General features: G+C 37.7%; 1 protein-coding gene across 3 annotated transcripts in view; it reads left to right on the top strand.

Moving 5' to 3' along the window:
* The first annotated feature begins 3,719 nt into the window (after positions 1-3,719).
* LOC149065454 (uncharacterized) overlaps positions 3,720-26,095 on the top strand; it is a 62,263-nt gene continuing 39,887 nt past the window's right edge. Inside the window, exons 1-6 of one of the 3 annotated variants that reach the window (XM_089253629.1) lie at positions 3,720-3,804; positions 3,927-4,053; positions 12,012-12,184; positions 12,309-12,377; positions 12,499-12,642; positions 15,453-15,581. In XM_089253629.1, coding sequence (XP_089109755.1) covers positions 3,756-3,804; positions 3,927-4,053; positions 12,012-12,184; positions 12,309-12,377; positions 12,499-12,642; positions 15,453-15,581 — 691 coding nt within the window. In that variant the 5' untranslated portion in view covers positions 3,720-3,755. The remainder of the gene's footprint in view (positions 3,805-3,926; positions 4,054-12,011; positions 12,185-12,308; positions 12,378-12,498; positions 12,643-15,452; positions 15,582-26,095) is intronic. The other 2 variants (XM_089253627.1, XM_089253628.1) reach the window with 2 other exon arrangements.

The raw sequence follows: 26,095 nt of genomic DNA, 5'->3' as shown, positions 1-26,095 counted from the left end.
CTCGTGTGCACTGAACGGGACCGTACATGGACGGCCGGACCTGACTCAGGCCAAGCTCACAACTGCTGACGCTGCCGCCAGGTGGCGACTTATACAATGACGACGTTACTCTCCGCTACCCCGCAAAAAAAGCAGTTGAATTTTCCGTCTTTCCGAAAATTCATCTTCGCAACAGCCAGTTGTTAAAAAATGTCGTATGGTAGCGAAGTGTAACGTCATCCTTGTAAAAAAGAAATATATTCATCCAGAAAATAAATTTCGTAAGATATAACTGAATTAAAAAACCAACTTCAGCCAACCATGATGGTAATCAGCGCAACTGAACTGCTGCGAAAAGCGTCTCAAAGCCGCTGCCGACAGTGCGCATGTGACCTTGGCAGAAAACTTGGACAAGAAACTTGAAGCAAACCCCTATCGAAGGCACAGTAATTTCGTAGCTAAGAATATACTATATAAGCACTCTCAGTATAAGTACTTTAGATATCTTCAGCTTGGACACCCTGTATAGTTAGAGCAAAGTGAGTCCCGAGTCAAAATGGTGGGCCAAGTGGTGGCCATGGGAAAAATGAAAGTGGTTCGTAAAAATAATGAAAATGTTGGGCTAGGACCATTTTCATGAGTACTCAAACATTTTTGGGTTTTTTTTCAACTTTTTTGAAAAAATTCTTTCAGCTGTAAAATACACTCAGTCGAATTGTTAAAGTGAAAAAATAAATATGAAAACGATTAAAAAAATCTTGATGAAAAATCCAGAATGAACAGTAATTTACAATGTTTCAAGCTGTTTGTTCGACCTGGGACCCGTTAGGTCATTCATTAGGACACCGGGACCGAAGTAGGACCCGAAGGAGCGGGGTCAGTTTTATTACTCTTCATCGGTTTCAAATACAATGGTACTTTAGCTAACGAAAATGATTCGTTTCGAAATTATGTACGTTAGCCGTAACGCGATTTCCTATAGGTTTCTACGTATGTATAAAATCGTTTAATTCATTCCGGATACCACCCAAAATTTGAAGATAAGTTTTACAAAACACAGTACGAACATTACAAAAAATTCAAAAACTAACCATAGGCTGGGATGAACCGCTTCATAATTTAATCAAGAAGAACTTTAAAAAGACTTAAAGGGCGATAAAAAAACAAGATTTTTTTTATTTCACAGTATTTACACAACATTCGTATATAGTCTGTTACAGTGGTTCACAACCGGGGGCCATATGGCCCCCTAGCGGTACTGGGATACTTCAGGGGGGGGGGGCACAAAAGAAAATGGAGAAAAGGGCCATGACAGGTGGTTTGGAAGGCTGCAGAGAGCTGAGAAGAAAAATTAAGGTGTTAATTCACTAATTAATTCATATTAATTCACTTACAGAATCTAACAAAACCACCCATAAAACCCAGGGCCGCCTTAGGGTATGGACTCACCCGTGCCTCACGCCTACATTTTGCAGCAGCATCCCTAGGATGGGGTTTTTTTGCAGGCCCTCAGCTACAGTTTGCACAGACCCCTCCTCTATATTAAATTATAGTGTGAAAAACAAAAAATTATGAAAACCATATCAGGCCCCGGGCTGCAGTTCTGTCAGTCCCACTCTTGTGAGGGGTCATGCCCGGAGGTCTCATGTCCATAAGTGGATCTTACCTTATGATATTTTGTATAGTACAATAAATTTTGAAAATAAGTAGGAAATATGTAGGCTGCTTATTTCCAGCTAACTATGAGACTACCATAGCATCACTTTTCCTAGGGGGCCCATGATGTTGAGACGGCCCTGAATAGAACTCGGACTAGCGGGGAGCTCAATAAATTCTAGGCCAGTGGTCTGGAGGCCAATCTTATTTGCAAAATTTTCGTTCAGTATAAATTCACTGAAAAAAAGGTTAAGAAACACTGGTCTATTATACCTTCGAACGTCAACATACCGTTGAAGTCTATTCAAGGTAAGCTTGTCAGAAGCTGAATCTTCATCAAAAGCTGGACTGTCTCTTTGCAAAATTTAAAAATCTGTGTCAATTGAGCTTCTCTATTTTTTTTTTTTTTAAAGTTATGTACTTGTCTCCAACCAAGATACATTTATTTCATTGAGCATTTTCCAACAGAAGTACATCCTTTTCGGGCACGTTTTTTTTTCTCTTAAATTCGTTTTCACTGTAGGTCCGAACATTGTCCCACATATACTGCAGCGAGTCCTCTAGGCTAAGATCTTTGGTGGGACTTTAATCAGATTGCTAATGTGCCCCACTATAGTGAGTTTGTAGTGTGAAAAACAAAAAAAAAATATGAGAATACAGGCTGGAGCCCTGTCAGCCCTATCCTTGCGAGGGTCATAGGTCCGATCACTTCCATGAACCATTTTGTGAATAAGCTTCTTGTTACGGACGGAAAAGATTATCTCCTGGAATGATCAGACAGACCAGTTCGATGCTGAAAGCCTTGTCACTGTAATGAAAACTCAAGTCTGGATTTTTTTTAAAAAAGAAACATTTTCTCTAGAGTGTATTTTTCATTTCACATGAAATGGCCCAGAAGCTTTCTGAAAGAAAAATATAGCTTCACTCAATTCGGCGTACGTAAAATTTTCTCAAGGAGGATTTCAAATTTTTTTTCTTCTCAAGGAGTTATGTTTTTTCCTGCGAAATAACACTATAGTCTCGGCTTGGGGGGTTAGAATCCCAAACCCTCCCCCCTTTGCGTACGCCATGGGTTCTCTCCAGTTTGACATTGATTCATAAGTCGTGAATGACGTTAATTTCGAAGAGCTAGTCCAAAAATTTCAGTGTTTGCGCGCGTTAATCGAAAAATATTGTCAAAAATCTTCATTAGCCGAATCCGTATTCGTTAGCCGAGGCGGAAAAACCCAAAAAAGTCTTCGTTAGCGGAAAAATTCGCAAGCCGAGGTATCACTGTATATATTTATAAGAAGGGAGTTGACGAAAAATTATGGACTTAAAGCACCAGCAGAAATCTTTTTAGTAAAAATGTTCAAAACATGAATGTATAAAAATGAATATTTTGAAAGAGGAAATAGGGGCCCAGTAATGGGCCGGGTTGAAAAATATGTTTTGATCAAAACCGAATAGATGATGATCTATTTCCTCAATAGTGTATTTATTTATTTATTCAAAGATGGGTACTTGAGATTCAAATGCGTGGCTGTGTGTTATTCTAAATTCGATTTAACCCTTACAGATTCTCGTGTTCGACCTTATGTCATTACAGATCCCGACACGATAAATCTGATTGCAAATCAATAATTTATTTTTCTCGAGTCTTTATGTTTTTCTTCTTTCAATCAAATCGTTATCAGGCGATATCTCTTTATGTGGACCACAGATGCCGCTATGACATTGAATGAAGAACAGTAATTTCACGATTGGACATTGCCTTCTCTTAAAAGAAATAACAATCCACGAAACGTGATAAAAAGTAAACTTAGTATAGAGTTTTGAATGCTCTAAAAATATAACTATGGGCATATGCGGAGCATTCTGTGTCGCCATTGGAAATTTTGCTTTTTTTTTTCCCTTAGATTAATTTTTTCTCTAGAACTTTCTTTGCGTCTCGTTTTTTAACCACTTCTATTTCCTTTCATTCCGTTTTTCTGTGGGTGGTATCTGGGTATCTAATTGGACGCTTGTCATAGGCTATTTGCTACGGTGACGTCACGTACCAGACGCGTATATAAACGGCGTGCAAGGTACCGTGGGTCAGTTTTGGAACGTCGTTGTGTAAGACAGGACGTTCGGTGAGGATGCTAGCTTTTTCGTGTGAACGGATAATATTCACCATGATATCGTTAGGTAAGTGATTTTTCTTGATAATTTTTGATGCTTCATATAAATGTCTCTTGTTATATGTATCCTGTAAGTTGTCATTTATATAAAACAATTGTTTATTAATTCATTTCCTCTCTTTCTGGTAGTATTCCTGTCGATGACACTTCTGTGTTTTACTTCTGCTGAAACTATCGATGGACAAGTAAAAACTTCTAATAAAATCTCGTGCAGATGTGGAAAAGACGGACCCTCGTTTCTGATAACAAAGGAACGGTAAGTGAATTTTCACCTAAACGGTCAAAAAATTTTAAATGACGGTTGATAAAATGTATTGTGATTATCCCAATGGACCATCGAGGTCGAATTACGGATTCAATTGCACTCTATTATTATGAAGGTGACAACTATTTAAAAAGAATTATTGAGTTGGATTTTGGCTTTTTTTTAATGTTGCAAAGGTCTATTAGGTCAAGCCACGTCAATGAGAGAATTGATAATTACCGATATAGAGTATTAATGTGAGATGTACCATTATCGAATCGAGCTGATTAATATTTTGATTTTGAATTTTGTCGTTCGGAAGTTTTCAAAATTGAATTAAATATTTTAGTGTGATAAAATTAGGTAATATATTGGTGTGTGATTTTGAATTTTTCGGTACATATTTAGTTGATATGACGTGTATATAATGAGCTAAAGTGGCAATCAATATAGACGATACGATAGAATGTTTAAAAATTTATGTTTGGACGTTCCGGTACCTTTTATGTTTTTTTTGGAAAAAATTGTGAATCTTATCAAATACTTCAATACTTCGAAATTAATTTATTTTATGTTTTGAAAATTCTGATACCTTTCATGATTTTTTTAATTATAAATTAATTATGGAAAATTTTGACATGAAAATGTTCTCAATTTAAAAAGTTTAAATTTAAGTTGCTTTTTAAAGTTTATAACCATATGTATTTGAACAATTTCCCGATACATATTACCTATGATTGAAAATTTTTTATCCTCATCGAAAAATAAATTATATACGAAAATTGTAAATAATTTGGCAAATAAAATTTAACAAATAAAACTAAAGCAATTTTTAAAAAAAATTTCATTATTCTCCCGAACTTTTTCTAATAACTATTTAAAAGATCAGATATTTTTTACCAGGTAAATTTTGTTTTCATGAAGTGATATTAAATAATGATAATATTTCCTAAATAACAATAATATTTTGATCTAATTTCATTTTAGAAAACAAATCATGATTTTCCAACTCCAGAATTTGCCACATTCTGAACTTTTTTAATGAATTTTTTCAAAACTGTTTCTTCTTATACTGTTAATATATGCATAGATTTTTTTTTTTTTTGCTAAACATTAATTGTTTGAATATTCTTACAAAATTATTCATTAAAACTTTTTAGAGTGAATAAGTTATCAAAATTCGTATCTTGAAAAATAGCCCCCTTCCTTTTTCTTTCTCAGGACCTCCTATTTTTTTAAATTATTCCTGAAAAATTACCGAATAATAAATATCGGAAAAATAAATGTATTCCAAAAAATGACGAAAAAAGGAAAACCGTTCAGAAATTAAATCCGCATCTTCACTACGCCGGATCAAATCTCAAATTCAGGAAATGCCTTTTAGTACAAAATTTATATACTCCCTGGTTATTCTGTTGCCAGTGACGTATTTACAGGGGATTAGAGCAGGCTATAGCCCAGCGCGGCAAATTTGAGGAATTCAAAGGAGCGGCACCTTGGGGGTTCGCAAGCACGCGAGTGAGCAAAGGAGTGACCTCAAGAGGCTTTGCAAGCGCGTGAATGAGCAAAGGAGTGGCACCTAGACAGTTCTCAAGCATGCGAGTGAGCAGAAGAAGGGCACCTAGAGAGTTTGCAAGCTCGCGAGTGAGCAGAAGAAGGGCACCTAGAGAGTTTGCAAGCTCGCGAGTGAGCAAAGGAGGGGCACCTAGAGAGTTTGCAAGCTCGCGAGTGAGCAAAGGAGGGGCACCTAGAGAGTTTGCAAGCGCGGGTGAGCAATGTAGCGGCAACTAGAGAGTTTGCAAGCGCGGGTGAGCAATGTAGCGGCAACTAGAGAGTTTGCAGGGGCACGAACGAGCTGTACCCTATAGAGCAGCGGTTCTCAACCGGTGCTCTGCGGAGCCCTTGGGCCTCCGCGACTGCTTTAGGAAAATAAAAACACAGTAAAATTAAAACAATATAATTAGAAATATTTTTAAATAGTAAAAATAAATCAGTAGCTTTGATGAATAATTAAGAAATGGGCCTACGGGACTCTGCCATAGAATTTTTTTACTAAAAAGGGCTCCGCGCGAGTCAAAAAAGGTTGAAAACTGCTGCTATAGATCTTGCAAGTGCACGAGTGAGCAAATGAGTGGCACCTATAGAGTTTGCAAGCGTGAAAGTGAGCAGAAGAACGGCACCGAGAGAGTTTGCAAGCATGCGAGTGAACAAAGAAGGAGCACCTAGAGAATTTTCAAGCACGCGATTATGCAAAAGAGATGCATCTAGAACGTGTGCGAGCACGCGTGTGAGCAAAGGAGCGCCAATTAGGGAGTTACAAGCGCCCAAGTGAACAAAGTAAAGGCACCCTAGAGAGTTTGCAAGCACGCGAGTGGGAAAAGGAGTGGCACCTAGGGAATTTGGAAGTACGGGAGTGGAAAAAGGAAGAGCACCTAGGGAGTTTGGAACCGAATGAGTAAGCAAAGGAGCGGCACCCTAGAGAGTTTGCAAGCACGCGAATGAGTAAGCAAAGGAGCGGCACCCTAGAGAGTTTGCAAGCACGCGAATGAGCAAAGGAGCGGGACCCTACAGAGTTTGCAAGCACGGGATTTTGCCATCGCCCGAGTGAGCAAATGAGTGGAACCTATGGAGTTTGGAAGCGCTTGAGTGGGAAAAGGAGGGGCACCTAGCGAGTTTGGAAGTGCGCGAGTGAGTAAAGTTGCGATACCCTAGAGAGTTTGCAAGAGCGAAAGTGAGCAAAGAAGAAGCACTTAGAGAGTTAGCAAACATGCGAATGAGCAAAAGAGCGACACCTAGGGAGTTCACCAGCACGCGAGTGAGCAAAGGAGTGGCACCCAGGAGTTCGCCAGCACGTCGTCTTTCTCCCATTCTACTAATTTTCCTTGACCACCTATTCCTCAAATTTGCCACCCCTCTGAACTTGCCACCCTGGGCCATAGGCTGCTAAGCCCTCTCCCCTTGTGAATACGCTTCTGCCTTCAAGTCCTGATTCGGCCGTAGCGGTATGGTTTCAATTAAAAAACTTCTTAAAATTTATTCAGGAATCACTCTGTACCAGTTTCGAGAGTGAAAATACAGTGTGTCATAAAATAAAAAAATCTAAATTTCTATACGGTCGCCCTCGCCCTCTAACTTCCACTCAAAAAGTTTTTGCCCTGTCTTTCCTAAGGTTAAGGGGAAAAAACTTTTTCATGTTTCTAAGTGCAATATTCGCTGAGATATTGTGTGTGGAATACAAGAATCAGAGAAATGTTGGGAAAGAACAGCATAAATGAGGGAAAGAACCATTGTACGTTAATTTTTCATGCCAAGGGTGCTCAATCTTTAGGAAAGGGCGGGCCAGTTCATTTATTTGAAAACGTGTCGCGGGTCACTCAAATGATCTGTAAATATGCCGTGGGTCGCACAATTAATCTGGGAATGTGCTGCGAGCCACTTGAGTCATATTGGAAATGTGCTGTGGGTCGCTTGAGTGATCTAGAACTGTGCACCGCGAACCGCTTTGGAACTGTGCCACTCGCTATTTAAATGATTTGTAAATATGTCGCCATTGATTAAAGTGGGACTGTACCATGGGCCATTTGAATGATCAGTAAATGGTGCCGCGGGTCACTAAGTCCTCTATGATGCGAGCGATTTGAGTGACGTGAAATTGTACCACGGGTAACTTAAGTGCTCTGTAAATGTGCAAGAGTCACTTAAGTGATCCTTTAATGTGCCGCTTAGTTCGTTTTTACAAAATTAGTTTTCAGATCGGGGGCCACACGAGATGACTTCGAGGGCCATGGGTTGAGCATATTAGATTTATGCTGTTTTTCCTCCAACTTTTCTCTGAAATTTTGAATTCAAATATCTCACTGAATATTGCATGGAATTTTCTTTTGGCCACTGTGGTGGTTGAGTGGTCACAGTGACGAATTCGCATCGCGAGGACCCGGGTTCAAACCCCACCGCCAGAACAGCGGTAGTTGGCTGAAGTTGGTTTTCTGTGGTTCCCAACTTCGAGGCGCGAATAGGAGCCGATTTCCCCGTTAAAAAGTCTCGCCACAGTAACAGGCTCCACAACAATACGAATATTCAAACATCACACTTCATTTGGAATTTGTAATATAGATGGCACCGCTAAAAAAATTCACGCACAACACTATATGCACACTCAGATTGTTCGGTACACATACTCCCGCATCCGGTACAACTCAATCGGTAGTAAATTGCCCATGACGGTAAACAACTTTCCAATTGGAAGTTAGAGGACAAGGAGACCGAATAAAAATTTAATTTTTTTTATTTTATGACAATAAATTAGGAAACTCGTACGGTATGATTCCTGAATACATTTTGAGCATTTTTTGAATTAAAACCGTATCTCTACGACTAACGGTTAATGGGATATAACGGACGAATTAGGACATACAGGATACCCTGTGTACAGGGTAGTCACACAAAGAGTGTCCGGAAAGAATAGAAGTTCTATGATCTATTTTGGAATGGAATATAAAAATTATCAGCACGGAAATACCTAAAAGGGGATGAAAAAGGAATTTTCAACTTCGATTGGTGCAGCCCTATTTCTCCCACAGTGATGGTCAGCTGAAGTGTGTTTTCAATGGTTCCCAACTTCGAGGCGCGAATGCGAGCCGATCTCCTTGTTGTAAAGTCTCGCCAGAGAAAGCAACAGGCCTACAACGGTACAGATATCCAATCTGTATAGTTGTTCTGACAAGGGCGAACCGGGTATCGAACTCACGATGCCTTTAAACATCCGCTGGTACTTCAGGCGAATATTTTATCGACCTGGGCTAATGTGTCCGGCTAATATTCCTTCTCAACGGCGTCAGCATTTCGAAGAGTCTATGCCTATAAGAATATCTGGCTATCATTAAAGCCATAGGAGTTCCCACATTATAACAGTGATAATACAAATACAAATACAAATACAAATAGGTAGCAGATAGGTAGCAGGGTGTTCCTAAATTTTTGGTCACTGGATGTATAGGCCTATACAGGGTGTCTTCTAAGTGCTAATGAGGCATTTAACTCCCCAACCGCTCGTCGTAGAAGTATGATTTCAATTTAAAAAATGCTTAAAAGGTGTTCAAAAATTACCCTGTACCAGTTTTGAGAGTACTGGTTTACAGTGCGTCACAAAATAAAAAATCTAAATGTTATATGGTCCCCTTGTCCTCTAACTTCCAATTAGAAAGTTGTTGCTCTGTCTCCCCTGTGGCCAACAAAAATGAAGAGCGTTGTTCGTTAGTTTTTCCTGTTATTTTCCCCCTTTTTATGAGGTTTTTGAATTCAAATATCTCAGCGAATATTGGAATATTCTTGTTGGCCTCAGAAGAGACAGGGCTAAAACTTTCTAATTGGAAATAAATTTAAATTAACTTTTTTTCCTTTGAACGGCATTTAAGATAATGGGTGACGTCATTTGAAACATTTTTTCTAGTTGAAAGTTGTCTCTATATTAAACCAACGGTTCACAAGGAAATTGCCATCGGACAACGATGAGAGTAGATACCCTGCCCATCATTTTTACATTGCTATATACTGAATAATATTTTGTATAGAGGGGTCCTTTTCATTTAACTGGCAACTGGCACAGGAGGGCCGTAAACCTCATCCTATTGGTGCAAAGGATCCAGGGTTCACAAAAGGTTAAGGATCTCTGCTTTATACATAGCAGTATTCTATTTGTTTCACTGCAGAACTCATCACAGGATTCTCAAATCAGCAACCTTGTCCCATCCGAAATGGATTTACGATTCAAATCGTAAATAAAACATGTGTTTTTGTAACCAAACTGAGCAACCATGTAATTTATGCTCAAAATGCGATGCGCCATTTTTTTTCCCATGCTGCGATTAGGTTAGTCTGGAGCAGCTCTCTATTGCTAGGATTCCCGATTACACCCATTTCTTTCACTGAGAGTTTGCCGACAATCTCACTGACACCTTCATTGACTATGAAGCGGAAAAAATATACTTTGTACACCTCCTTAAAGAACGTCCCCTTTTGACTCCCGCCCAAATTGATAATTCCCAGTTTACCATGGTGGTAAGATGCTCGTCTACCACCGTGAAGGTTTCTGTCACGGTCCCAGGTTCAAACCCGAGGGAGGATATAGATAAGATAGTTTCCCTATAACGAACTACCTATAGCGACCACCAATAGATAGTGCCTTCATTTCCAACCCATTTCATTAATGGCAGTAAATGCAATATAGTGATATGGCCAGAGTTGCTGTTTGGTGAAGTAGTTTACCATGATCAAATTTGACCTATCCCGCGCCCACAAATCTACCCGAATCAACACACACTCTCTCTCTCCCGATACGATTTCATGTAAACGTTTCGAGAATTTGCAATCTGCCATGCTCGACCCGATCAAATGTTTTTTTGGAAATCCAGAAAGACAATGATTACGTTTTTTTTATCGTTACCTAATGCCTTGGTGACATGAGCGTAAAAAAAAGGAGGTTGGTTACATACTTATTTCCTTTCTTTAAACCATGCTTGTTATACGACAGTAAACTATTACCCTCCTACTTCGCCATTCGTCCGTTAATAACAATTTCCAGCAAGCCATTTTATAAGAATGCTAACTGGTGTTTCGCTTAGAGGAAAGAGCATCCAACAATGTGGTGGGAGTCGCAATCATTTACAAGAAAACAACAAAGGTCATAGCCCACGAGTGAACATTTTTTCTCTTTACTGGTAGGCCAAATACCCTAACAGTTAACGTGCTGAGAAAAAACTTGATTTCCAGAGTTTTTGAAAGTGAGCTCTTTAAACTGTGGGAAAACTCTGCAGGAAGTGTGCAAGGAAGTCCATAACCGGAGGTCTTACATGATAATGCATTCTCCTGATATGAAGAGATAATCAGTATTTTGTTACTGCATGACACAGGTCTTCAATCTTTTTCTTGTTGCGAGCACTGCCTGTACCCATCATAAAACGAAAGCACCCTTACGGAAAGTTTGACGAATGCATGAAATCAGGATGATTTCAATATGATTTGTACAAAGTGTTTGATCGGGAAATTGATTAAGTGCTCGTGAACACGAAATTAGACACAGGCACCGTGGTGCTCGCGAGCAATAGGTTGAAGATGCCTGCTTGCATAAGGTAACGTATTAATAAGGTAATGTATGGTTGCCTTGCAGCCAAGCAACGCAAAAAACGATTTTCAGCATTGACGATGAAGACGTTCATGGTATTAAGAGTTCATCAATTATGATATGTCTGAGGATGGTCTCAAGTACTGGACTCACGGGCCGAAATGTAATTTAATTAATTTTATTAAATAAAAATGGCCGTTTTGTTACGATTCCTTCTTTCAAGTTCGAAATATAATATAACAAGTACAACTTTTCTTCTATATTTTATTTTATATTATTTTATTTTTTGCTTCTAGACAAATTGCGCAACCGAAAATATAAATAGAAATCACAACGAAGTCCAAAACGAAAACCGTTTGACAAACCTTGTAAATTTTGAGTCTAGAAGAAGTAAAAATTGACCGCGAGTCATTCCAAATTACGATTCCTTGGATTTCTCGCTAATGGAGAATTGATTGGAGATTTTGTCTAATAATCCAAAAATGTCGGATGAACATTATAATTTATTTCATTTTCTTAGCTCCTGTCAAACCCTATCACGAATCAACAAATATCATAACTCTATCATAAATTTATATCTCTCTATCCTCCAATGCAACTCGAAATTTGCATTTTTCACTCCAAAATTTCACTGCATAACTCCGAATTTATATTTATCTTTCTCAGTGCATACTCTGATATGTCCAATCTCCTCTTAACGAACGCACATCTTCAAAATTTTATCCTCTTCCCGTGCCCGAACGGGGTACCTTTGTAAACTAAAAAAGTAGCCTGTTATGTAAAAATATTGAGCTAAATGAAAGGAGTGATTCTTTGGTCAAACAGAACATTATGTAAACATTTGTTTCAGATGCTGCCTGTTCCTGATGGATTGCGAATCTTATGATGACGTCGGGGACTCATGCTGTCAAGGTTTTAAGAACTGTAAAACGTGCATATACAATCACCCGAAATGTCTGACGTGTCCACCTAAGAAAACTGGGATATTTTGCAATCAAACTGAAGCACCCGGAAGAACTCTGGGTGAGCGAATTGTGATTTATGGTGATTTATTAAAGATATTTCCAATGTATGGCTCTAAATCAACTGCTTCAGTAAATAAAAATATTTATTAGAAGAGAAAAATTATATGGTTTTTTTTTTGCAGCTAAGCAACACAAAATCGACAATGGTAAATCTGAGGAAGGTACTAAGTACTGGACTTACGTGCCAAAATGTAATTAATTACTTTTATTAATATGAAATAGCCATTTCGTCGCCATTCCTTGTGTTTGAATGTAATAAGAACAACTTTCCTTCCGTGTTTTCTTTTAAATTATTTTATTTTTTGCATACAGCTAAATTTCGCAATCCAAAAGTTAAAGCGAAATCACGAAGAAGTCTCAGACGAAGACGGTCTAACAGCCCTTTCAAATTTTGGGTCTACAAGCTGGAAGAGTCGACGTCTGATCGTTTCAAACGATGGACATCCAAGTCAAAAGGTTGATCTTTATTGTGTTTAATATTTTTGTTCTTGAACGGTTTATTTCGTTGCATTATTGATTTTCTTTTATTCGTCTCTACGAAGAAGTAATGGACTCTTAAGGTTCATTGAATTAGAGAATATGTAATTAGAAACGTGTAGACTTTTTTTGGCCAAGATTTTACGAGATAGGAACTTGCTAGTTTAGCAGCTATCTATGAATCGTGAGATTTGAAAATGGATATTAAAATGAATTATACTGTATATTGTGAGACAGTGAGTTGGTGTATCCTGCTGTATCGAAAGTCTGTGGTATTAAAAGCCCCAATGACGAATAAGGGGCCATTCAAGTATTACGTCAGCATCGATGGGGGGTTTCCGGTTCGCTGACTTTTGATGGCAAGGGGGAGGGAGGTTTGGATGATGCTTACGTCATCAACCACCCTTTATAAAAATATGAAATGTTCTTAATGGCATCAAAATCGGTGCTCAAAAACGAGAAAAAATCTTTTGCTAGTGTGTGGGAACCTCTGAACTTACATTCTCCCTAATGATAAATCCCTTACAGAGCCACTTCAGCGATCTCTAAATGTTTCATGGATCCTTCAAATGTTCAGGAAATGTGACCGGGCTGCGTAAATGCTATGGAAATGTTTCCGGGCCGCTTAAGTGCTGTGGAACTGTGCAATGCATCACTCAAGCGATCCGTAATTATGCCACGGGTCACTTAAGTAATCTGAGAATGTTCCGTGGGTAACTTGAATGATGTAGAACCACACTGTGTGGTGGGGGGGGGCGCTTAAGTGCTCTAAACTTGTGCCTCATGTCACTAGAGGGATCTCTAAATGTGCCACGGATCGTATAAGTGTTCTGGAACTGTGTCGCGGGTTACTTAAGTGATCTTTGAATGTGCCACGGCCCACTTGAATGCTCTGGAATTCTGCCACGGGCCATTTAAGCGATCTGTAAATGTACCGCTTAGTTCATTCTTACAAAATTGGGTTTGAGGGGACAAGCCACATCAGATAACCTTCAGGGCCACATTTGGTCAGCGGGTCAAGGGTTTAGTAACGCTTGACCCGCGGAACGCTTGAACCCGCGGTTCGCAATGAATTTCTTAAAGGGAAATTTTGAGTTCTTAGCCTTCAAATACCATTGAAATTATCAGAAATCGATTATAACAATATATAAAGGTATTTTCTTTCAAAAATTTTAATTAAAAAAAATGTTTTTTACATTAAAAATTTTTTTTTTTCGTCTGGTGGAGAGGCGCACGAGCCCCTTATGCCTCCCCCCTCCCACGTACGTTCCTGATCCCACTAATATGCGTTAGGAGGTAGGGGGCAGTGCTAACGAAATTTTGATGACGAAGGGGGGGGGGTCAAAAATGGCTGTAAATTTGCTGACGTAATACTTGAACGGCCCCTGAGTACCAACTTTCCAGACCATCCTCAAGCGTTTTTATTCTTATTTCGTTCTAAACTGGTACGGAGCACCATACGTGTTTTATAGATTGGAAACCTGACTGACCATGGTCTGAAAAACTTAGAAATACAAAGGCCAGAACAGGCAAAAACGTCCAACGAGGTGGCTGAAAAAAGATGCCCATAAAAGAGAATATATGGAAAATATATCAAAACTATACCATAAATACAGCCACCCAAAAAGAGCAATAAAAAATCAATAATTATGATAAAATATAATACGCTGCCCGTTAAAAAAACTATGGTTGTCTTATTATAAGTATTTCTAGACTAATGGGGCGGGCAATTTTTTAAGAGCGAACCAAAAAACAAAAAGAAAAAATTTTGGCGGGCCGGACACATATTCATAATTGGAATTTTTATGCTTAGAAATGAAGTGGGAGATGCGTTCTATATTTTAACTCACATTATGGAACTCACATGTTCCAGAAGGATGTTTTCAGCACACAGTAAAGAGGATCTTCAATAATGGTATGGGCAGCATTTGCTTCGCATAGTCAGGCTTCCTTAACTTTTGAAATTAGTCGTCAAAACTGTGATACTTAAAGGAGATCTTCGAGAACAATTTACTACTGATTGGGGAAGATTTAGGAGGGACAAACTTGACATTTTTCAACATCATAACGTGTTTATTCAAAGATCTGCTGCCACAAAAAAGCTCTTTAATCACGAAAATATATCGGTTTTAGACTGGCCATCGATGAATCCTGATTTGAATTTTATTAGGAATGTGCATGAGGCATTACTTACGATAAATATGTTTGCAAATGAAATACAGTATTTTCGACTATTGATGACTTGAAAAGCTCTATCGAGGAAGCCCGGTACAGTTTCGATATTGAAACCCTACAGAATTTAATTAGATCAATGGAGGATAGTGTGTTTGAGGATGTTAGAAAAAAATTGAGTCTAAATCTGAATTTTCTCTAAACTTCTTAGATAGTCATTTTTTATATTTTCGATACAATAAATATTCTAGATGTTCTTTCGTAGAAATTTTTTTCCCTATAAATGTAGAAATGCGTCAGGTGTTATCCATTAAAAGGTGCTAATTTTACTCTCCGTATATTTTTCTTGTTATTTTAAGAAAAGTGCATCATCTAAACTTTTGAGGCGGGAGCTTTTGCCTTTTTTTGCTATCTATCCCATTTTTCTTGGCTACTGAAGAAAGAACTTGATATAGTTCCGAAACGCGTCTAGCTGTTGTTCTCTTCATATTTTGGGTTTATTTACGTTGTATTTCTCATGTGTAATAACTTACCTGTTGAAGATTTTTAAATATAATCACAAAGAGGGTTTTTCAATTTAATTTGACTTTTAGATTAGCTTTATTTTTTGCATACAGATAAACCAAGGCACGCCGATCAAACTCATGAATACGGAATCCCGCTGTCAAGTTGGACCCAGGAATGCTCCAAATGGTGGAACCCGCAACTTGTGGATACTCCCAGACGTCCTTACTTCATGCCGATCGGTAATTGACTGAATTTTAATTTTCCTATAATGCATTTCCTAAATGGAATGAAACACAGGTACCAGCAGTGCTTTCGATTAGAATTGATGGTTGAATTGAATTGATCATCCTCCATCCTTTTTATCCTACAATGATCTGTATACAGTAATACGCCAAAATTTAGGAAAACGTGTCTTTTATCGTTCTTACTATTGGTGTATAGTATCACCGCGGTACTTTCCTATGACTTCATGAAATTTAACTTGCCTTGTGACAGCAACCTGGTCCTTAAAAATGTCTTTGTCCAATAAAATCTGTGTGAAAGGAAGTCCCGCGTTGAATGCTTTGAATGTTTTGAGAATACCTTGATCCATCGAAAGAACTGAGTTGCTTGTGTTTGAAGGCAAGAAAACAACTTTCACACGGGTGTTAGAATTAATTGAAAGAAAGTTGCAGACCACAACAGGCGCATAGTTATCAAAGAGCACCCCATTGAAGGACTTTTTTTAATCGTAATTTCTGGAAATAACGTTGGACTTCGGGTATGAAATTGTGACCTTATGTACAAAAATGGCTGATACCATATAAAATTCAAGGGATTTCATTTCTAAATCAAGGCAAATTTTTCCTCCTTAAAAATTGTAGCCTCTCAAACGTCAGTGCAGTTCCGATGTAATAAAACAATTTTTACTTGATTATCACTGAATAACCTGTAATCTCTCAGCAATAATCCATGACTTTCCTTGAATTTCAGAAATGGGCATTTATCGCAGGTAATCGCTTAATCACAATACTCGGAGTATTATTGTATAAGACTGTGGCAATCATAAGTCACTAGGATTAATTCCTGAGGAAAACACATACACCAATTTTGAATCGTCCGATTCAAAAAGTGCAATAAGTTGAAATTGTTTAGAAAACTAAAAAGTGTCCATTAATGCATTTTAGGTAAATACAAGGTGTCTGATAGTGATATGGCCATGTTGGTTAAAACGGCCAATTTTCTGTATTTTTTTTTATTTTGAACGGAATTCGAAATTTGATGTTCTTATGCTGTATGGTTATTTGCTTGAAACAGTAATTCTTTTTGCTCAAAGGTGATGCGCAGTTTTGCGCCAGTTCGTCATATTGTGCTGGAACGCGTAATTACAATCCCTACTTTCTTAGTAACGCAGAAAGCATTAGCACGCCTGTGATTGGTTACTGCAAACAAAAAAGCTAGCAAGACGTCACGAGAGGCGGAGTTTTGGGCGAAACCGAATTTCATAGTTCATTAACGAAAAATGAAAGCATTTTTTATTGAATCAGTAAATGATAGCTGAGCGCTCGCTTCGCGATTAAATTCGATAAATTAAATTAATTCCGTTATTATTGTATTCTCGATGCACGTGAATCGCATTTGATTAAATCGGAAACAAAAATGGAAACATTTTTTAGTAAATCAGTGAATGACAGCAAAGATGGAAAAACATTTTGATGGGTTGCAGACTGAAAACGCAACCTTTGGTACGTGAGTCTCGTACTATAGCCATTAAGTACTAGTACTATAGCCATTAAGTACCAGTACTATAGCCTTCAACGGTTGATGGCAGATTCAAGAACAATTAAATGTATCTATTGTTAAACGTCGCCAGCGAAAATTTCCCCCATGAGTGACGTAATGGTTCATCACTCATTTTGGCCAATCACGATGCGCTAAATTTCTACAATGTAGCTAGAAATGTAGGGATTGTTTATAAGCTGCCGGAACTATAATTTGGGAAATCACGTTATTAATTTTACGGTATATTTGTATTTCTTCTCGGGTTCTATTTATCCACAACTTTGGTTCGTTGATCATGACGTGCAGTTTTCAATGCTTTTACAAATACAACTACAAAGGCCACTACAGACAGAATGTCCAACGAGGTGGCTGAAAAAAGATGCCCATATAAAATATGGATGTCAAATATATATCTAAACCAGCCTATATCTAAAATACAGCAAACCCAATAAGAGCAATAAAAAAAAAATCTTTTTAAACGTGTCAATTGTGTAAGAATTCACAACCCTCGAAAGAAATATATTCTATTTATTCACAACCCTATTAGAGAAAAACTCCCAGTTTACCAGCCCTCTAGTCACTTATACAAGTCCAGTGTTTCCCAAAGTGGGCGATGGAATGGTCCAAGGGGGCGATAGAACCAGCTGATTTATCATAGGATCCTATGGGGACGATGGGGGAAAAATAATTTTGAAGAAGGAGCGATGGAACAAAAAGTTTGGGAGACTATGTACTAGTCCCTTATCATCAACGACATAGGAATCAACAAATGATGGTGAGGTCTCTCGCGGTGTCTCCGCTGGTTACTGGAATGAGTAACTAGTTTGCTCATGAGACATCCGATATTTTCGGCTATAGAACGAGTTGATTCACCAAGACTTCATAATTGGACTGAGCCCTTCCCCAGAAGGCTATTCTGAGACATAAATAAAGCCATCAACTTAACGAAGAAAAATCTGAACCAGACGTCTCAAAAGAGACTTATAACCAAGTTTAAACTTGGAATTGTGATAAGTGAATGTTAACGCGCGTGTGTGTGTGTGTATCGGTTATTTTCTCCCAAAAATATCATTTCTAGTTTTAGGGACGAGCACTTGCGTTGAGTCGGTCATCAGTGTTTATGCAACGTTTCGTAAACCTTATAAGGTTTCATCCACACGCTACAACATGCGCCGTCTAACATAAACACCATAACGTCTCAACTGATTGGAATGTCCTATCAGGGATGTACTTCCGGAAGGAATCAGTGGGGGAACATGAGTAAAAATTGAACTAGAACTTTTGGACAGTGACGTCCGTATGACGTCAACCAACCATCGTAATGCTATGATATGACGAGGCTGTTTATTATAACCTCTTGGGGGAAATGGTTTACGGAAATTTCGCCTCCGACATTTTGCTTCGGTCATTTTGACCGTGTGAGTGGCGGAAAGTGTGGGTGAGTGACCAAGTGAGAGTCTGTATTAGGGATGAGGTAAGTGGGTGAGTGACTACCTGAATGCATGAGTGACCGTGTGAGTGAACGAGTGAGTGGTTGGATGAGTGACAGTATGTGACCATATAAGAGACCAAGTGAGTGTGGTCACTAACTGGATCACGAAAACGGTCACTCATGCAATCACTAGCTTCATCACTCATACGGACACTCACTTGATTATTCATATTATCATTCACTCAACCCTACAGTCACTCACACTTACTCACACGGTCACTCACTCACTCGCTCAATCACCTGGTCACTCAGCCACACATACGGTCATTCGCCCAATCACTTGGTCTCTCACACAGTCACTTACTTGGTCACTCACACAGTAAGTCACTTACTTGGTCACTCAAACAGTGACCTGACACACATCTACCATCGTGAAGGTTGTTGTAAGGGTCCCGGGTTCAAACCCCAGAGAGGATATAAATAAGATATTTTCTCAAACGAAACTCGAGGCGACCGCCGATAGACAGCACCTTCACTTCCAACCCATCTCACTAATGGCAGTAAATAGCGATATGGCCAGAGTTGGTGTTTGGTGAAGTAGTCACTCACTCGATTATTCTCACAGTCAGTCACTTACTTGGTCACTCATACAGTCAGGGCAGGCGATATTTCCGGATCCCAGGAAAAATCCATATCTCACACCCTTCGAGTTAATGTTTTTGTTTCAATCAAAACCATAATGTGCCGAGGTCCTTCGGAATCAATTTCAATCACTCAATAGTTATAAATACTGTAACAAATCATCAGGGATGAGACAAACTTACAAATTTAATCCAGGTTTGCTCTGGTTGTTATTAGTTCTCGTGAATAGAATGTGACATTTCTGCGACGTAATAATAACCTCTCGATAGCTACTATGGCTGAATTTCAGATAAAAATGTATTGCCAAGTGCAAAACAGGTCAGAGCCGCCCTTAAGGGTACGCGACAGGTGCGGTTGCACCCCTGGAGAGGGCCCCGCACTTACGGTAATTGAAGTGAAAAAAATATACATGCACATATTTAAACAAAATTAGTTTTTTTTTGTAGTAAACAAGGTGTCTATGAGCTTCAATTGATTCAATTCTGGAATTTTCACCAATATTCTGAAATTTATTCTCTCATTAATTCTGATTTTCCATCTCTGGAATTATTTCTCTCATTAATTCTGATTGGAGAATTATTTCTTTTATTAATTTTAAATTTCCGTCAATTCTGGAATTATTTCTCTAATTAATTCCGAATTTCCACCAATTCTGGGAGGATTTTCTCTCTCATTAATTCTGATCTTCCATCAATTCTGGAATAATTTCTTTAATTAATTGTGTGAATTTCCATTAATTCTGAAATAATCCCTCTCATTAATTTTGAATTTTCGTCAATATTCTGAAATTATTTATCTCATTAATTCTGAATTTCCATCAATTTTGGAATTATTTCTCTCATTAATTGTGAATTTCCATTAATTCTGAAATAATTCACCTCGTTAATTCTGAATTTCCATTAATTCCGAAATAATTCCTCTCATTAATTCTGAAATAATTCCTCTCATTAATTCTGAAATAATTCCTCTCATTAATTCTGAAATAATTTCTCTCATTAATTCTGAAATAATTCCTCTCATTAATTCTGAAATAATTCCTCTCATTAATTCTGAAATAATTCCTCTCATCAATTCTGAAATAATTCCTCTCATCAATTCTGAATTTCCATTAATTCTGAAATAATTTCTCTCATTAATTTTGAATTTCCGTCAATTCTGAAATTATTTCTCTCATCAAATTCTGAATTTTCATCACAATCCTGGTATTTTTCCTCTCATTAATTATTAATTTTCGTCTTAAGTCTAGGATTTTTTTCTTTAATTCTGAATTTTTGAATGCCGATTCCTCTCCCCACACAAGCAATATGAAATCGTTCTAATCTGAGGAGCCCCAAAATTATTTTCGCACCGGGCCCCGCGTCTGACAAAAGGGGCCCTGAAACAGGGCCCAAAGGGTCATACACAAGAAGAATACTGAAGAATTAGTCCAACAGTTTGTGTTGTCGGAACACTAATTTCTGTGTGGGAGGGGGCGTGATTGTCTTTGTCTAACTGTTCGATATCGGATTTAAAATAGCGTTTCTGAACTTCCGAACTCAAGGACCAGTGGAATTTCTGAAACAGTTTGACGGACCACTTGTGTCCCGTATTACGGGACATTCCTTTAATTTTGGTTTTACAGATTTTTTTTTTTTTATACAATAAATATTGAATTTGTAGTATTTACTGAGGTCATGAATACACGGTGTTTTCATAATACAGTCGAATCCCGTTATAACGAACTCCAAGAGACCAAAGAAATAGCTTCGTTATAAAAGAATTTCCAATTTTTAACATGCGCAAAAAAATCGTAGTAGCAGAATTTGATTCTAGGGGAAAAAATACTTATTTACGTTCTAGATATATAATAAAAAAATAAAGTTGAGTTTTAAAAATAACTCAAATCATTTAAGCATTAGAGTTTTTTGTATAAGTTTTACTTAATTAAAAAATAATAATAATTACGGATTATTTTCCTCTAAAATGTTAATTTTAGAGGCAAATAATCCGTAATTATTATTTTTTTTTTTTTTTTTTTTGCACAAGTATATTGTGGAGAAGCCACAAAGAAACAACAAATTCCTCTAAAGTATACGCATGCTCAAACAAATGGTCTGGAAGGTTCTTTTGATCTGATAAATATCGTTTTAGAGTTTCAAACTAGCTTGATGGTTTTTGGCCAAACTTGTACGTCGTTAGGCCAGCTGATGCAATCGAAACTTCAGAGTGCATTGGCATTGCATTGGAAGGCTTCAGATGCTGTAAGTAGCAAAGCATACTCTAGTGCAGCGGGTCTCAACCTTTTTTGACTAGCGGAGCTCTTTCTGGTACATAATTTCTATGGTGGAGACCTGTGTAGGCCAATTTTTTATTTCTTACTCTCGCTATTTCACCAGCTTTCCATTCATTCACATCAACTGAATTTGCTTCCCCGCAAATCTGTTTTGCTACCATACCATACCGTTCTATGAAACGATTCAGCCAGCCGACACTTGCTTGAAAGTTTTCGCATCCAACAGCACGTGTGAATTCCAAAACCTTTTCTCCTATGAATGGACCGGTGACTGGCACATTTCGGGAACGAATGTCCTGAAACCAGGTAAAGACAGCTGCATCCACATCTTGTAAATTCGAAAGTTAGATCTTTCTCCTAGGAGATCCAATAACTACTGTTTGAATTTGCAATATTTCGATTTCGTCCGATTTTTTCAAAAACGTTGAAAGAGTAAATGGAGATTGACTCTGTTGCTTTTCGGACACTTGTTTTCAAGTTCGTTATAACGTATATTGAATAGTTAGACAAAGACAATCACGCCCCCCCCCCACACACACACAAACAGAAATTAGTGTTCCAACAACACAAACTGTTGGACTAATTCGTCAGTGTTTTTCTTGTGTATGACCCTTTGGACCCTGTTTTAGGGCTCCTTCTGTCAGACGTGGGGCCCGGTGCGAAAATAATTTTGGGGCTCTTCAGATTAGAACGATTTCATATAGTTTGTGGGGGAGAGGAATCGGCATCCAAAAATTCATGAATTATCACAGAATGCTCAAAAATCTCTACTCACCGATGAAAATTCAGAATTAAAGAAAAAAATCCTACAATTATGACGAAAATGAATAATTAATGAGAAGAAAAATACCAGGATTGTGATGAAAATTCAGGATTTGATGAGAGAAATAATTTCAGAATTGACGGAAATTCACAATTAATGAGAGAAATAATTTCAGAATTGATGAAAATTCACAATTAATGAGAGAAATAATTTCAGAATTGATGGATCTTCAGAATTAATGAGAGAAATAATTCCAGTTCGGATTTTTCATTTCGTTATACCGGAATTGCGCAATACATTGTTACTATGTAAATTGATTTGAAGGATTGAAAAAGATTTCGTTACAACGAAATTTTCGCTATAACGGTATTCGTTATAACGGGATCCGACTGTATATAAATTATATTATGATAATTATGAGAATAAATATTCATCTCATATTTTTCATGTGTTTGACGTTTTTTTTTTCGAAATTTTTCAGCAATTTTAACTCTTTAAGCGGCAATTAGAAATTACTAAACGCTGCTTCAAAAAATGCCATATCTTCTTTAATGAAACAGGCTTTCCTCCGATTTCCAGCAGATGCAAATTAAGGGGTGTAAGGAAAGATTTTCCTTTGAGAAATCAACTTTACAAAACATCTGGGCTTGTTGATGCTGAAACAAGAGGCTATTATGAAGGCGAGATATCTCGTCATTGGCACTTAATACTAGAACTACCGAAACTTACACTATACTAGAATACCGTTATTTTTGACTGCTATTGCAAAAATTCATGATACTGTTGAAATGTTGATATATTTTTAGATTAAACCGTATTTTTTGGAATTTACATTACGTATTATTCAATGATTTAAAAATTTCGGAATGTAAATTGCCCCACGACAATCAAGTGACACCCCCCTCCAACTCAGGGGTTCCGATAAGGCAAAACGATGAAGAGTTACTAGGGATGCCAGACTTTTTGTATACAAGGAATTCGATAGAACACGCGGAGGGGGGAGATACGTGCATTGCTTTGTATGTTCATGAACTATTAAGGGCATGCTTCACAAAAAAGTATTGGGGGTATCAAGCGACCTGAATCCTTAGGGTTCCGCCTCACCCCATCCCGGCTGGAACAGTCAAGAGATTTTACGTTTGAAGCTACTACTCAATTTACTAGCAGAAAGAAAGTGAGATGTTGTCGTCGCAATTCGGTCGCTTATGTTTTCAAGTTGTTGCAGCAGGCAAACAATTTTATCATTTTTCATATAATTTTATATAATGATGTCAAAATAGTTGTTTTATACACATGTAAAAACAGATTGTTTGAATGCTTTCTACCGCCATTTATAAATTAGCCCATCTTTTTTTGAAACGTCCTGTATGTTTGCTTACGGCTGAAGTGTAACGAAGCATGGACGATTTTTAGAAGAGAAAAATAAATAATAATTTTATAAATTTTTCATAAAATCTAGATGAAAAACGAAATTCCCAACTGCGGTCAAAATGACAACTCGATAGTGTTAAAGGGTTAATAACAATTGGTGGTTGTGCCCATTTCTGGCAACGGTTTTGATGACAATTGGCGATAGCCCGCATTTTACCCTATTTAAGATCCCAGTTTAAGGTATTTTTCCTAATGAAATGTAGTCATCTGATCATTTAAATATTTTTTTCCGTTTATTAAAATATTTAAATCCTTTTTGCTGCTTATATATTGTAGCAGTCCTTCATTTTCCCCATTCTGCTGTAATTTCGGCACCAATTAGAAAATTACATTTCAAGCAAAAAAAAAATTTTTTTTTTTTTTTACTAAATTTAGTGATACCCCGTGTTTATCGCATCCCGTAGGATCGCAGTTTCCGACATTTTCCACGATGATGTATGTTGAACCCAAGTATGAAGGTATAATTTTTGTTTGAACGCATACGGACTAACATCAGTTACAAAGGTCGGAAGGAATTAAGCTTTATCAGAACTAATTTTATCAAGTCTGCTTCGGACTACCCACACCATCGTCGCGGACCATAGGTTGAGAAACACTCTTCTAAAATATAGACCTTGGTACATCCGGCTCTTAAGCCTTTGCCAATTAAAAATGACCCTGGAGTAACATTCGGAAAGAAAAACAAATATGTTTGAGATGTTTTTCGTTTCGGCATCTTTGATCATCTGCCAAAACATATGTAACTAGAGGTTGTAACCCCAATCAATATGTTTATGTTGTTCGAAACCATCGTTTGTTGCCGATGGGAATTGACAGTTGTTGAAAATGACACTTGAGGATAGCCTTTGACCGTCGGGCTTGACCATCTAAAATTGGGCATAACTAGGAGTGTTGACGTTGTCAGACCCACGTCTAGACCTTGTATTCATAATGTTTGGAACAACCCGTTATCAATGCTTCGTTATCGTGGGGTTGAAAAACATTCCGATTCATCAATGAAAATAAACTTTCCAATCAGTAAAGCTCATTGAAAACATTGAAATTTCTGATTTATCAAAAAAAACAAAAAAAACATTAACATACTCCTACTCGGTCTGGCTACTTAATCGGTGGCCTCCATTTGTTATCAAGATCTTCTGGTTGGAATCGGGCATACTTACATACCACAAAACTTTAATTGGACGAATACTGTATCTATTGAATACTAGAGAGACGTTAAGCATATCTTTTACTTCGGTGTTCTGACGCGTCGCATAGTTCAGGTTCGGTCAGTGTCTTCTCATATTAACGAAAATATCATCACAGTACAGGGTGGTTAAAAACAAACTGACACTACTCAGACGTATATAGAGCGTTCTGATAGAGGTTTTTTTTTTTTTATTAATAACGTGATCTTCACGTATTCGGCACGATTCGTCCAGAGAATTTGTTAGTGTTAGGTTAGTAGACAAGTTGATGAAACTTGGTATGTAGAATATATGGACCATGGGAAAAAGAAAGATTTAGTAAAAAATATAGTTCAATTTTTGACCACCTGGTGAAAAGCGGCACTTTCTTCTTCACAGTTATCTTTCGTCCATAGTCCAAATAACGTATACCAAGTTTGAATGGAATACGACCACCACAACGGGCGCTACGTATAGGTCGGAGTAGTGTCAGTATAATTATACTACCTTACTTACACCACAACCCCGGTCATATACCGCGATACGGCAATTTCCAACCAGTGGAGTTGGGTGGGAATTGAAGGCGCAAGATATCGGTGGTCACCCCAGGCTCGGTATGTAAAGAACTTGTTTTTGATGTTCTTCGCGTGTACCTTGTCTGTAGTACTCGGGTACTAGTATGACTATACTGACACTACTCCGACTTATGTAGCGCCTGTTGTGGCGGACGTATTTCATTGAAACTTGGTATATACGTTATTTGGATCAAAGGAAAAAGATAGCTGCAATGAAAAAAAGCGCCACTTTTCACCTGGTGCACGAAAATATAACTATTTTTATTGAATGTTTCTTCCACACACCCCCCTTCCCCATGATCCATCTATCCTATATCTCCAAGTTTCATCAAAATACCTTCATCAGAATGAGCGCTACATATTTCTGAGTAGTGTCAGTTATTTATAACTACCCTGTATCTTAAGACAAGAAGCCAGTGACGATCGAAGTCTTAAAATCACAAATAATTATTATAAAATCATGAATCGATAGTCACATCACTTATTTACTAATGCTTGTGAGCTTCTATTTTACGCACGCTTCTGCATTTGTAGAAAGCGTCTTTTTTCTATTCAATTAGTGTAGCAATACGGAGCCATATAAAAGATCATGTGGGAGTTGAAAACTTCAAAATGTGATCACGAGTGAAACACATTTCAAATGTTTTATCGCTTGCATCTAAAAAACAATTTTATAGGATTGTAAGCTGCCATGGAAGAGTTTAAATGACA

This window comes from Pholcus phalangioides, unplaced genomic scaffold, assembly GCF_987345545.1.
Source record: "Pholcus phalangioides strain wild (caught in Gottingen) unplaced genomic scaffold, Ppha-v1.0 ptg000039l_1, whole genome shotgun sequence".
NCBI lineage: Eukaryota > Metazoa > Arthropoda > Arachnida > Araneae > Pholcidae > Pholcus > Pholcus phalangioides.
Note: the sequence above shows the minus strand (reverse complement) of the source record. Positions and strands in the feature narration are given on the sequence as shown.